Here is a 12,947-nt window from a genome sequence, read left to right as displayed (position 1 = left end):
CAGTGTTTCTCAGACTTTTTTTTTAGTAATATTCCCCCTTTGAATTTTTTTCCAGCCAAGTTACCCCAGACCGCTGCAAAACATTTTTGATTGAAACACACACACAGGGAGCAAACATTTCTTTTAGCAGTCCACATGGTACATATACACTTTCCTATGTAAAAAAAAAAGTTTTTACTAAAACAGCTAAATGATTGTTTTCTTACTGTAAGGAGTTCTATATTATATTTCTGATTAATTCTACTTCATATTTGATATTTAAGTATGAAATGAAATGTCAGTACAATGTGGATTCTGTCTTCCTCCCTTGTCTCCAGGAGGAGGACGAGGTGGTGGCTCAGACCCCAGAGATCACTCAGCGAGTTCATCACGCCACTGATGAGGAGAAGCTCGCCTCCACCGGCATCATGGGCCAGACAACAGACAGCCAGGAGGACAAAGGAGAGCCTGAATGCATCAAAGCACCTGTGAAGAAACAGCCAGTCAATGACGTATCTGTCATGGAAGGTATGTTTGGATCCTCTGCTGTGTGAAGAATTTAAAGCAGTGTTTGAAGTTAAAACAAACAATAACATATAGTAAGACATTTTGGCTCCACAGATAGAGACAGTTGTAAGGTAATTACTCAGTCATGCTACTCATATGCTTCCATATGATGAAAGTGGTATACATCAACTGAAAGCTGGGAACTTGGAAATTTACTTGTGATGTATTTAGATTAATAGTAATCATTAATAGTATTTTATAAGGCATATAAAAAGTGTATGCATCAGGCATGGTGTTAAAACAGGAGGTTTGCCTAGCAGAAAGGTGCCAGTTCCAACACCAGGGTGAATTGGAAAACATGAACAAAGAGAGCGGGTCAGTTATGTAATTTTCCAACTACTGTTGGAGTACTGGACTCTGCAGAGCTCTGAGAATGTGTCAGGCTGTATGAAGGAAAAAAATGGAGCATGCATGCTCAGCAAAACCCTGTCCTGGATATAAGAAAGTTGAAAATGCTACACTAGGGAACAAATGCTTCCCACAGTGGTGCATTAAAACAAGTCTGTGTCAGTGGTGCAAGTATCGCACCATGATTTCATCACAGAAGCAATTCTTAAACATTCTTAAAGCTTAACTTGAGGTAAATGAGACATTGAACGCAGGAAGGCTACTGTGTGGATTATTTTTTTAAACTTAGATATAATTAGGGAATTACTGCAATCAACATTTGTCATTGAATCATTTTGTTTCTTTCTCCTCAAAGGTCCTGAGACTAAGATTGCAGATCACCTGGAGGAGAAGGATACCTGCAGTCTGAAAGAAGATATTGTAAGTAGACTATAGAACCACAGGGAGTGTGCAGTATGAATATTTAAACATGACTGGCTTGTTTTGCACCAACTGCTCTTTATCTCAATTGGGAAGAGCCATAATTAGAGTCCTACTTTATTAATTTCATACTGGGAATTTGTAGATTTCTTATGCCATAGTATCTATTTTTGCTACAGTACTTAGATTGTTTTTAATCACACAGTATTTGTTTAAGATAACCAAACTTGCACCTTGAGGAATACAAATGTTTGCTTAATTAAATCAACACACATGTGAATAGTTTTCCCAGAGCACACCTTGAAAAGACATCATGTGATCTGACATGCCATATGGGATCTTCTTGGAAAATGTTCGACAGTCGTCGAAACTCCAGCGATATTTGTAGTATTTAGAACAACTTAATTACAAGACCAACGTGTTGCGATGTATTTATCTCGCTTCTCCCGCCACCTTGAAAGTAAGTGAAGGTGCTCCACAACCCTCACCCTGTTCTTGTCAGATAGACAGTATGTTTTCCTCATGTTCCACAGAGCGAGATATCCATGACCCCAACAACAAAGATGACCAGCAGTGAGGTCACAGACACAGCAGCCCTGTCCCAGGACAACATACCTCTGAGTGAGATGGACAAGGCTGCAGTGCTCACTCTGATCAGAGAAGAGGTACGTCACTGCCACACACTCAGAAACACAGTGCTCCTTTTTATAAAGTGAACCTGCTAATGATTAATGTCTTGGATCTGAACATTTTTCTGTTAATGCCCTGCCTTCCAATCAGATCATCACTAAAGAGATCGAGGTCAATGAGTGGAAGAGAAAGTATGAAGAGAGCAGAGCCGAGGTTGTGGAGATGAGGTATGAAGCGTCACGGTTTCTCTAGAACTTCGCCTCACATTTAAAAAAAAAATTATGGTGCAAAAAATAATAATGATACTAATTTAGAGTACCAACACTGACAAATGATGTGCTTTCTATATTTTATCTTGACAGGAAAATAGTTGCAGAGTATGAGAAAACAGTTGCACAGATGATTGGTAAGTTGCTGCCACCTGGTGGTGGTTAATAGTACACAGTAAGTAGCATGTGTTTTTCACGATTGCTCCCCCAGGATTATGACACTTTCAGGAGTCATTAAATTATAAAGGGACACTTCACCCCAAAATCTAAAATACATATTTCTCCTCTTACCTAATGATATTTTTCAGTCTAGATTGTTTTGGTGTGAGTTGCTAAGTGTTGGATACACCAGCTGTAGAGATGTCTGTCTTCCCTCGAATATAATGGAACTAGGTGGCACTAGTGGTGCTCAAAGCATCAAAGAAATATATTTGAAAAACTTAACAGCAGTGTCTCTTTGCAGAAATCTTGACCTAGTTACACAACATAATCCACAGACCTTGTTGTGAGCAGTTTCATAAGGGAACTACTTTCTTTCTACAAAACTACACTTGTCAACTGTATCACCTCACAGATGGAAACTACATCTACTCATGGATGAGGGGCTCGTGCTTGCAAGAGCTTGAGATGTAAACATTAATGGTGTCTTCCTCCACTGTGCTGTAACAATAGCTAGTTCACTGGTGCTAGGTGATCTAGCAGTAGATGCACACTTCCTTATATGCTCCGATACAGTTGATGTGTGTCGAAAGAAATTAGTTCCTATGTGAAACTGCTCATACTATTAAATGGAGTAACTTTTCTAAAAAGAAACACTGCTGCTGAGATTTTCATATGTTTTTTTTTTTCCTTTGGCGCTTTAAACACCACAAGCAGGATGCCATCTAGTTCCGTTATACTTGACAGACGGTAGACATCTCTGCGGCCGATATTTCCAACACTGCAACTCACACCAAAACAATCTAGACTGAGAAATAGTACTACAGGTAAGAGGAAATATATATATTGATTCTAAGGCCAGCTGTCCCTTTAAGGATGCATTGCATTTAAAATGTATATAGTATTGTGCATTCAGACAGTACTGTGCATTTTTGTCATATTGGATTTAAAATGAAACCATGGCAATGAGGTTAAGGTGTTATCTGTTTTCTTTATACTGAGAGTGTTTACATTCTTTTCAGAGTGAGACTGTAGTAACTGTTATCAGCCTACAAATCCCAAACACTGGAAAACATAATACTGCTCTGATAGCTTATACTGCACTGTCATTTGATATAACATCTACACAGTGTGGAATTATGCACTGAAATGTTGTGATTCATCTGGTGATGTGCCCATATACGCTTCAAGGTTTCATTTGACAGTGCTGCTTCTGTTTGACTTAAAGATGTGATATACGTCTTGCCCTCACCTCCTTAATATCTTACCTTTGTGGGTTGCAGAGGACGAGCAGCAGCAGAAGTCCTTGTCCTGCACCAAGTCAGTCAGGCAGTTGACCATGGAGAGGGATCAGGCCATTGCTGACCTCAACTCTGTGGAGCGCTCCTTTGCTGACCTCTTCAGGAGGTATGAGAACATGAAGGGAGTCCTGGAGGGCTTCAAGAAGGTCAGTAGAGCTTCAGTATGAACCTTGTGAGATGCTGTCCAGCCCACTACCACACACCTAGATCACTAGATATTCTCTACATGTGTCTCTCCAGAATGAGGAGGTGCTGAAAAAGTGTGCGCAGGACTACCTGATGCGGATCAAGCAGGAGGAGCAACGATACCAGACCCTCAAGCTGCATGCCGAGGAGAAACTGGACAAGTAAGCTGCCATGACAGGTTTTAAATACTGGAAAAAGTTTGCATTTCAAGGGTAGACAACATTTTGACATTTTTGACCTTTCCTTCCTCTGTAACAGGGCTAATGAGGACATAGCCCAGGTACGTGCCAAGGCCAATGCTGAGAGTGTCGCACTGAGCGCCAGCCTGAGGAAGGAGCAGATGAAGGTGGAGTCACTTGAAAGAGCTGTCCTTCAAAAGGTAGGATGACGGCAAATATGATTAAGATTGATTCACAGTGTTATGCTGTGTGAGTGCAAGGCAGGGTATGCTGAAAAGACACTCTGGATAATTGAGGTTAAAACCCTTTCAGTGGGAGAGTTTTCAGTTTGTGTTATTCATGTCGGAAGTCTGGTAAAAGGTGCTAAAGAAAGTCTGTTTAAACATCTATGTAATATTATGGAATTAATACTTTAATCAAATAAGATCACAGCTGAGATCATTTGTAGGTCTTATGTCGCACCAGTGGTAAGATGACCTTAATGTCTCCTGCCCCTTCTCATTTTCTTTGTCAAGTCTGGTTTTCTCTTTAAGTTTAGTAAAAAAATATACATGTGTCTTCCCATCAGCTTTTTACCTGTTTAATCCCCCCAAAAATGTTTTGCTCTCCTTTCTTCTCTTGTGTTGAGCAATTTAGATTCAATACGTGTTTATAGAAAAATCCCACCCATGTGTCTTACAGTGATGAAATGCTGATTAATGATGTTGCGTTACAGTGATTTTATCAATGCTTTATTTACAGCAATCTGTAAAATCACTGTAAAGTACTTCATCGTGTGCAGGCATTCAGCACAGATTTTATAAATGCATGTCTGCCAACACACTGGTACACATCTAACACTAGGGAGCAGTGTTTCATTTCCTTAAACCAGAGCCTGGTGGGAAAAAGTAGGCACAGAACTCCAAGATCAATCCTTGAAAATAAACAAATAAATAAGAAATGAAAATTAAATAGAGAAACATAAGGTTTTTTTTTAATTATTACTCTTATTTTTTGCTATTTTGTTCTTATTTTCATTTTGTTGATGGGCATCGGCCCAAAAACAGTGTTGTCCTTTCCGACTCATTCTGTGATGAGTTAGTGACAGTAATTGAGGAGTACTCAGATCCTTTACTGAAATAAAAGTAGAAATGGCTGTGTTCAGAATCAAATACTAATGTACTGGTTACTGCATAATCATTCTGTTTATGTTGCATACGTCTACTAAATCAATGATTAAGTATGCCATTAGCAACAGACACTCCTGTATATACATGACAGTATCTCATGACTGATTGCTGGTCAGCAGCTCTCACATCTCCAAAGAAGTCACGTGCATTATTTGGATAAACTGACCACATATTGGGAATCTATATCACTACTTTATCATCCATCATCATCTAAAGTATTTAAACTTCTTCCTCTCTGTCTCTCCCAGAATCAAGAGATCGAGGAGCTCACGAAGATCTGCGATGAACTGATCGCCAAACTGGGAACAGAATAAGAGGCCTTTAATCAAACTATCACAGCAACATTGATGTAAATACTGTACATGATCACACTCAAGCACACGTCAACCGTTTCTTTCTCACAGCTCGTACGTTTTTGGAAAACTACAATTGAATCACAGAACGGTTGCTCTTTTCAGACGGAAATATGAAACCAGAGCAATAATAATTCATAGTGTTGATCATGTCATGGAAGTTGAAGAAGCACAACGTGATCACGAGGTGTGTTTTAACTATTTTGAAGGAGATTTATTGATCTTTGGTTAACCCTTAGAAACCCAGCATAGACCCATTTTTTGTCTATTTTAGAGGGGGACAAGTGATCTTTAGGGGGAGATAGCAGGTCAACAGTATATGATGAAAGTGGTATACATCATTAGAAAGCTAGGAACCTAAAGGCTGTGATTACCCTAGAGGTCACAAAACATCGTTTGAAAACTCACAATGAAATGGCTGCTATGGGGGCTAACATCACACATACCCAATTTATGCAATTCCAAGACTGTTTAGGTGTCCCGGTATGCAGAGATATTCATATACAACATTTTTAGAAAAGGCAAATATAACTCATTTATAATGCATGCAAAAAACTGCATGGTTTTTGCCTAAAGCTACACAGAATTAGCATAAAGTGGGCATGTCTGTAAAGGGAAGACTCGTGGGTACCCATAGAACCCATTTTTATTTGATATCTTGTGGTTTTTCTCACCAAATGTAGCCTAACATTGGAGCATTATTTAGCCTTATTCCCGGCAGGATAGCATGACGTGGTTGGTACAAATAGATGCCTCAGGTTGTCTGGTCTCACATGATAGCACTTTCATGCTAGCTTACAAAATGAGCACACCACAGCCTCTTTAAGACAGTAATATTGGTCGAGATCGCTGGTGGTCCTGCGGGTCACTTAGGGTTAAGGATTTACAATAAAGGCTTGTTTTATTGGTTAAAGATTCATCAGTTTTTAAGTGTTGATCCTCTTCTTTGAAATGTGTGTGCATTTATTCTATGACGAAGAATTTCCATTATTGTTTTATACAGCAAGTTTAACACAAAACTGTAGGAAATAACTTGGGAACCAAGGGAAAGACAATGTGGGCACACAGCACAGATCTTTAAGCACAGTGCATCTACGCTACAATTAACTGTGTTGATGATACAGTCTTCAGAAAGGACAAATCTCTCTATTGAGTGCCTAAACTGATCATAGTGTATTAGTTTTCTGCCCTGTAGATATTTCTTGCTGCCAATTCTTCTGTTCGATTGACATCTACTTTCATCAGCACATGAACTGTAAGTAATATTACTTAAGTTGCCTTTGGGTTTGCCTGTGTTTCACCCGGTTACATACACAGTGTGTGTTGAAGTCCTCACTTATGCAGTTTGAAGTTAAACCACAGAGTTTTGACATCATGTACATTTTGCCTACCGTAAATCTCTGGGATTGTTAAATATGAAAAGCACTTAAGAGAATCTTGAATCCTGTTCTGTAATATTTTATTCATCTGATAATATTTTGACGAGGATGGGTGGAAATCAAAGTTTTAGCTTGCTCTTATTATACTGTAATATTAAACCATGTTTAATTTTCTCGCTCTGCGTTTGAGTGCTGGAAAAGTCAGAAACACATTCTGTCGTTGCCATGTAGATATTTCAGGACTGTATTCATATTTTGTGTGTGAGCCCAAATGTTGCTGGTGTGCCTTTATTTTGTCTATTTTGTAAAAAAAAAAATCCCTTCATGCAGTTGTTTCCAAACTCTGTTGCCAAAGTGTACTGTACACAGGATGTATCTTTCCTTAACAACAGTGAGTTATAAAGGGTTTGCAGTTACGGTGAAGGTCTGTGTTTTGGTGAGGAGTGAGTTCATCATGTAATAACTTCATCGCTAACATCAGCATTTTCTGGTCCGATTGAACCCGAGGGAGCGCACAAGTGCATTTTTGGTGAGATGTGTTTCAGATATTATAAAGGACATGTTCTTCTGTGGAAGCCTTGTTTCACGTCAGCACAATCAAATGTCCTTGTATGTAAAACGACATGAGTTTCAGTGTGACTCTGTGTCCTGCTGTTGTGGCGTCATGTCAGTCTGAAGGTGCTTTTCGATGCAAATCCATTGTTACAGTACAACATGTGTAAATTTTATACTTTATGAAAATAATATTGTTGCTAATGTTTGTAAAATTGAAGAATTAAGTATACCCAGATGTATGTTAACGGCTATATTTTGTGCATTCCTGAATAAATGGTTAAGATTTAATATATTTCATCCTTTGCCTGATTCATTTAAGATGTGCACATAGCAAATAAGAAACACACGACATCTTTGTTGTTCCTGAGTGAGGAGCAGAAACAGAAGCAAACTCAGTCATTGTTGATCCCCACAGGGAAGCCAGGAGCCGAGTGTCATCACTGTTTTTATGCTCTCTCAGCCAATGTACGGTTGCTTTTTTACAAACATGTCATTAGTGGTCTTTTTGTTTGTGAGTCAACAGGCTGCAGTTTCCCCCAGCAGTTCGACTTGACAATACAACAATGTAGTCATAAATGTATGAAAGAAAAGAGTCACGTCAGGTCGTGACCTGATCTGACTGTTGTGTTCACGGTGCACAACAGTGGCGTGGTGCTGATTTTGTGACCAGCTGCCCAGTAATTAATCCTTGTAATTATCATCTCTGTGTCAAATTGAAATAAAAAATCATGTATAGGGTTTATTTTTTGTACTGTAAATTTAAAAAACCACAACTAAGTTACTTAAGGCACCAGCTGTGACCAGCAATAGACTTGCAGTTGTGTGTTTGGTCTGCTTCATCATCCCTCTGTTCTGTTACTTGACTACAAAGACAAACCTCCTTCCTGCTCGCCTGGGCTAAGCAGAACTGTGGATCACATTTTTGGCTGACAGAAGAAAAAAAAAACTTCGTCTTCTTCTGTTTATCATTTTTGTGCCTTTATTAGCTAGAGCAGGTTGAGTGTGAAAGGGGACAGAGAGGGGACAACATGCAATACAGGGCCACATGTTAGAATCAAACCCACGGCTGCTGCTGCAAGGACAGAGCCTTTGTATCTTCTGTAACATTGTTCATCTGTTTGTTGTGTTTGCAGTTAGCACAGTGTTGCATGATAGTGTTGCAGTCTAGCACAAAGCCAGAACCAGCCTGCCAAAGGGTCCAATCCCGGCCACTGCATGACTTTGCACATCTAATATTGATGCCCTTGTCAAGCTTAGAGGTGGCAGGTTTCAGGAGCTGCTCCAGACACTTTCTCACCCTGACCAGAATATAGTTCTGTGAAAAAAAAAACAATGGATTCTTATTGAGGTCATATTTTAAGATAGTTAACACTGTGCAAAATGTTATCGATCAGCAGCTTCAGTACAAAAGAATCTGTGTTGGACACTATTGGAGGAACCCTGAGGCACTGCAAAAATTTCAGATTTGTAAATGGTTTGTAAGGCAGGAGATGATTTAACTTAACCTGCATCCTCAATAGTTTCCACTGTAGAGTAGCGTGGTGACGCCAGTATTTACTACACAGGAGTGGAAATGTATGGCTAAATGTACATGTAATGACAGTGAGTAGTCGACAGACTGAATGTGGAAAAACTGAGACATATTGTTGATCTATCTTCAAAATGTACTTCCACTAAAAGAAGGGGAAACATATCTAGGTCTTGTTATTTATAGGTTATCGTGCAATGGTTTTACTGGTCCAACCTCCTTGAGATTAAAGTGGACTGTATGTCCGGCCGGCAGCTACGGCCCATGGTCAAGCCACTTTTAGACCACCTCCAGTTCGCCTATCAGCCCCGACTTGGAGTTGAGGATGCCATCATCTACCTGCTCAACCGTGTCTATGCCCATTTGGATAAGCTGGCGAGCACTGTGAAGGTCATGTTTTTTGACTTCTCTAGTGCGTTCAACACCATACGTCCAGCTCTACTGGGTGACAAGCTGACAGCAATGAAGGTGGATGCCCCCTTGGTGTCCTGGATTGTAGACTATTTGACTGGCAGACCACAGTATGTGCGCTTGCAACGCTGAGTGGTCAGCAATACCGGGGCCCCGCAGGGGACTGTCCTCTCTCCCTTCCTCTTCACCCTCTACACCATGGACTTCAGCTATTGCACTGAGACCTGCCATCTTCAGAAGTTTTCTGATGACTCTGCTATAGTTGGATGTATCACCAAGGGTGATGAGGAAGAGTACAGGGCTGTTTTGGATAACTTTGTCACATGGTGTGAGCAGAACCATCTGCAGCTCAACGTGGCAAAGACAAAGGAACTGGCTGTGGATCTGAGGAGGACCAAGACATCGGTGACCCCTGTTTCCATCCAGGGGGTCAGTGTGGACATTGTGGAGGACTGTAAGTACCTGGGGGTACACACTGACAATAAATTGGACTGGGCTAAGAACACTAACGCTCTCTACAGGAAAGGCCAGAGCTGTCTCTATTTTCTGAGGCGACTGAGGTCCTTCAACATCTGCCGGGCTATGCTCCGGATTTTGTATGAGTCTGTGGTGGCCAGTGCTATTCTCTATGCTGTTGTGTGCTGGGGCAGCAAGCTGAGGGTGGCGGACGCCAACAGACTCAACAAACTGATCCGCAAGGCCAGTGACATTGTGGGAACAGAGTGTGACTCTCTGATGGTGGTGTCAGAGAGGAGGATGCTGTCTCAGTGCCACCAGATGCACAGCAGGTTTATTCCTCCATGTAAAACAATGTGGAAAGAATTAAAATCTATTTGTAACAGACAGCAGAGGAAGACAAGAAGCAGCTGTTTTGTTGGAGAAGTCAGAATGTGTCACTTTTTAAAAACGAACTAGCATTAAAAAACACTGAATAAATCAGTACATATGCATCAAAATTTTCAAAAAGATTAATATAAAACCTTGATGATAAGGTGAATAGAAGAGATGTAGAGGCCCGGAAGAGCTACACCAAATATAAAGGTTGTAGTGAATAATAAATAAAATCATGTTGAGGCTAATTTAGTAATTTCTTAATGTTTGATGTCACTTATGTCAGTAAATTCAAGACTTACCTGATATTACGTGGCTCAAATGTTAATGTTCTTAATTGCATTTACACATTGGACATAACTATTGGAGCATTCTCACCACATGGTGGTGTCCTTAAACACACACACTACCATACACACACACACAGGGTGGATCCTGACTTGACCCTGAGAAGAGTTTATTCTTACAGATCAGTCAGTGGGTTTAAACATGGCAGTTAGTTAGTTAGTAACTGTATTGTTCAAAATGTGGACCTAGCTGTTTATGTAACCACACAGCACTAAAAACAACACAAGCTGACTGATGAAGATAGACATGAAGAAGTCAGCATAAACAGGATGGACTTGCTGTACAGATTTTTGGCAGCTGTGCTCCCTTGAGGGTAAAGGGTGGGAAGGATCACTTCAGATCTAAAAAGCTTGGTTCCTTATATTTAATTTATATCTCTCGCTTGGTTACATCCGTGGCTCCCCTGCTGCAGAGCAGGCAGGATCTGACTGCCAGGGTAAATTTGTTCTCCTTTGTGAGAATATTCACAACCATTTTATCACTGATTTTGTGCATGGACTCTTAATAATCTCTTTGACTTTTTCTGTCAGCCACACCTTTATCATGTCTATACTGTCAGTCATGGTATGATGGGAGGAAAGCCAGTAGACTTGACTGAGCTTGTTTGCTGGAGATGCTGCACATATCATACAGTCTATATCAAAGGTGTCAAACTCATTTTAGTTTATGGGCCACAGACAGCCAAATTTGATCTCAAGGCTGGACCAGTAGAACTATTACATAATAAGTCATAAATAACAGAACCCCCATTTTCTGCCTATCTTTTACTGTAAAGTGCATTCTGAAATTGTTCATCATTTACAAAACAGATGATGAACAGCCTGAAATGTCTTAAGAAAATTAAGTGCAATTTCAACATGTTTCAGTTTTTCCACATTTAGTCAGCCTACTCACTGTCATTACATGTGCGTTTTTCCATACTGGTGTAGGAATGCTGGCACCAGCACAGCAAACTACAGTGGAAGCTAATGAGGGAGCACACTAAGTCAAGTTTTGGCAGTGCCTCAGCAATAGCCTTCCACCAACACTGTTTTAGAAGTCTGAACCAGTTTGTTTCGTACTGAAGCTGCTGATAAATGATATCCTGCACATGGAGTAGGCTACCCACTCTCTTAGCCTTCACTAATGCATCAATATTAGGGGTGCAAAGTCATCCAGTGGGCCTTATTAGACCCTCTGGCGGGCCAGTTCTAGCCCATAGGCCTTATGTTTGTCACCCCTGATCTGTATGGACTGGAGAACCCAACCATTGATCTAACAGTAGGTAAAAGCTGAGAGGAGTCAATGCAAAATCAGAACCATTGCAATATTCATATTCATAATGCAGCAGTCACTTGATTCATTTTAAATATCAAGAATATTATGCAGTGAGCTTTGTGAGGATATTTTGAGATGTGGGGTCAGTTTCAGATGAGCGCATCTTCAGCCTACTAAAAAAACGTATATGCAAAAAGAACACACAGCATATAATCACAGGCCTACTATCCTCCTGGGACACTGCGTCCTCACATGAAGACATCTCATTTTGGGTTTACTTGACCTTATACTTCATTCTGCTTCTTAACTTAAACCTGTTGTCCTCATTCGTGGACACTTTTTTGTCCCATCTAGTGGCCCTAGCAGAGCGCAGACAGAAGTGAAAGTTGTAACAAGGTTTCCGTCGGTGAACATGTGAAAGGATAGTTTGCACAACACACTAACATGGAGCCTGGGTTTGTTGAAGGTAGCAGTGTTGTTTGGGCTGAGAAAGCTTGTGAGTTTATCTTCTCTATCTCCTTTAACTTTAGCTTTTATTGGAGTTATGATATGTAGCATGTGAAATAGAGTATGGTGAATGTGCTAGGAAAGGTGGTATCAACACAGTCACTATCTGGAGCTCGCATAAACGGAGCCTGGGTTTGGTTGAAGGTGGCAGTGCTGTTTGGGCTGAGAAAGCCATGTGTAATGTAAGGTAAAGGAGGTTGTTGGGTTGGTGTGGGGACCAGTGAGACCTGGCATTAGGTGAGTGTCTCTGGGACGCCAGAGATCACTGTCTAGCCTCCTGGAGGTTTTGTGGGACCAACTAGACGAAACACTGGTGAAAGGAGGTTCCCACCTGATGACCCCAAAGACATGTTAGTTATCACTACTCTGTACAGCATATTTAAGCCTTGCCATAATAGCTTATCATAGGGCTTAGGAGGTTATTCACTGAGCGCTGATCCTTTCTCTAGAGCACACATTTCTTGTGTTTATTTGAACTGAAATCCATGTAAAAACAAGATGGCAGCCATCTCTGTTAAGTCAGTCTGCAGCCAATCCCGACACAAAAGTGGCCAAGGTCCAAATCCTGATC

General features: G+C 40.6%; 1 protein-coding gene across 4 annotated transcripts in view; it reads left to right on the top strand.

The window, feature by feature from the left end:
- tacc1 (transforming, acidic coiled-coil containing protein 1) overlaps positions 1 to 7,791 on the top strand; it is a 40,022-nt gene extending 32,231 nt beyond the window's left edge. For all 4 annotated transcript variants that reach the window (XM_033626105.2, XM_033626104.2, XM_033626102.2 and 1 more), the window contains 9 exons: positions 318 to 507; positions 1,250 to 1,314; positions 1,848 to 1,979; positions 2,095 to 2,171; positions 2,307 to 2,350; positions 3,656 to 3,819; positions 3,914 to 4,020; positions 4,118 to 4,238; positions 5,456 to 7,791. In XM_033626105.2, coding sequence (XP_033481996.1) covers positions 318 to 507; positions 1,250 to 1,314; positions 1,848 to 1,979; positions 2,095 to 2,171; positions 2,307 to 2,350; positions 3,656 to 3,819; positions 3,914 to 4,020; positions 4,118 to 4,238; positions 5,456 to 5,521 — 966 coding nt within the window. In that variant the 3' untranslated portion in view covers positions 5,522 to 7,791. The remainder of the gene's footprint in view (positions 1 to 317; positions 508 to 1,249; positions 1,315 to 1,847; positions 1,980 to 2,094; positions 2,172 to 2,306; positions 2,351 to 3,655; positions 3,820 to 3,913; positions 4,021 to 4,117; positions 4,239 to 5,455) is intronic.
- The last annotated feature ends 5,156 nt before the right edge of the window (positions 7,792 to 12,947 follow it).

This window comes from Epinephelus lanceolatus, chromosome 1 (genome assembly GCF_041903045.1).
Source record: "Epinephelus lanceolatus isolate andai-2023 chromosome 1, ASM4190304v1, whole genome shotgun sequence".
Lineage (NCBI taxonomy): Eukaryota > Metazoa > Chordata > Actinopteri > Perciformes > Serranidae > Epinephelus > Epinephelus lanceolatus.
Note: the sequence above shows the minus strand (reverse complement) of the source record. Positions and strands in the feature narration are given on the sequence as shown.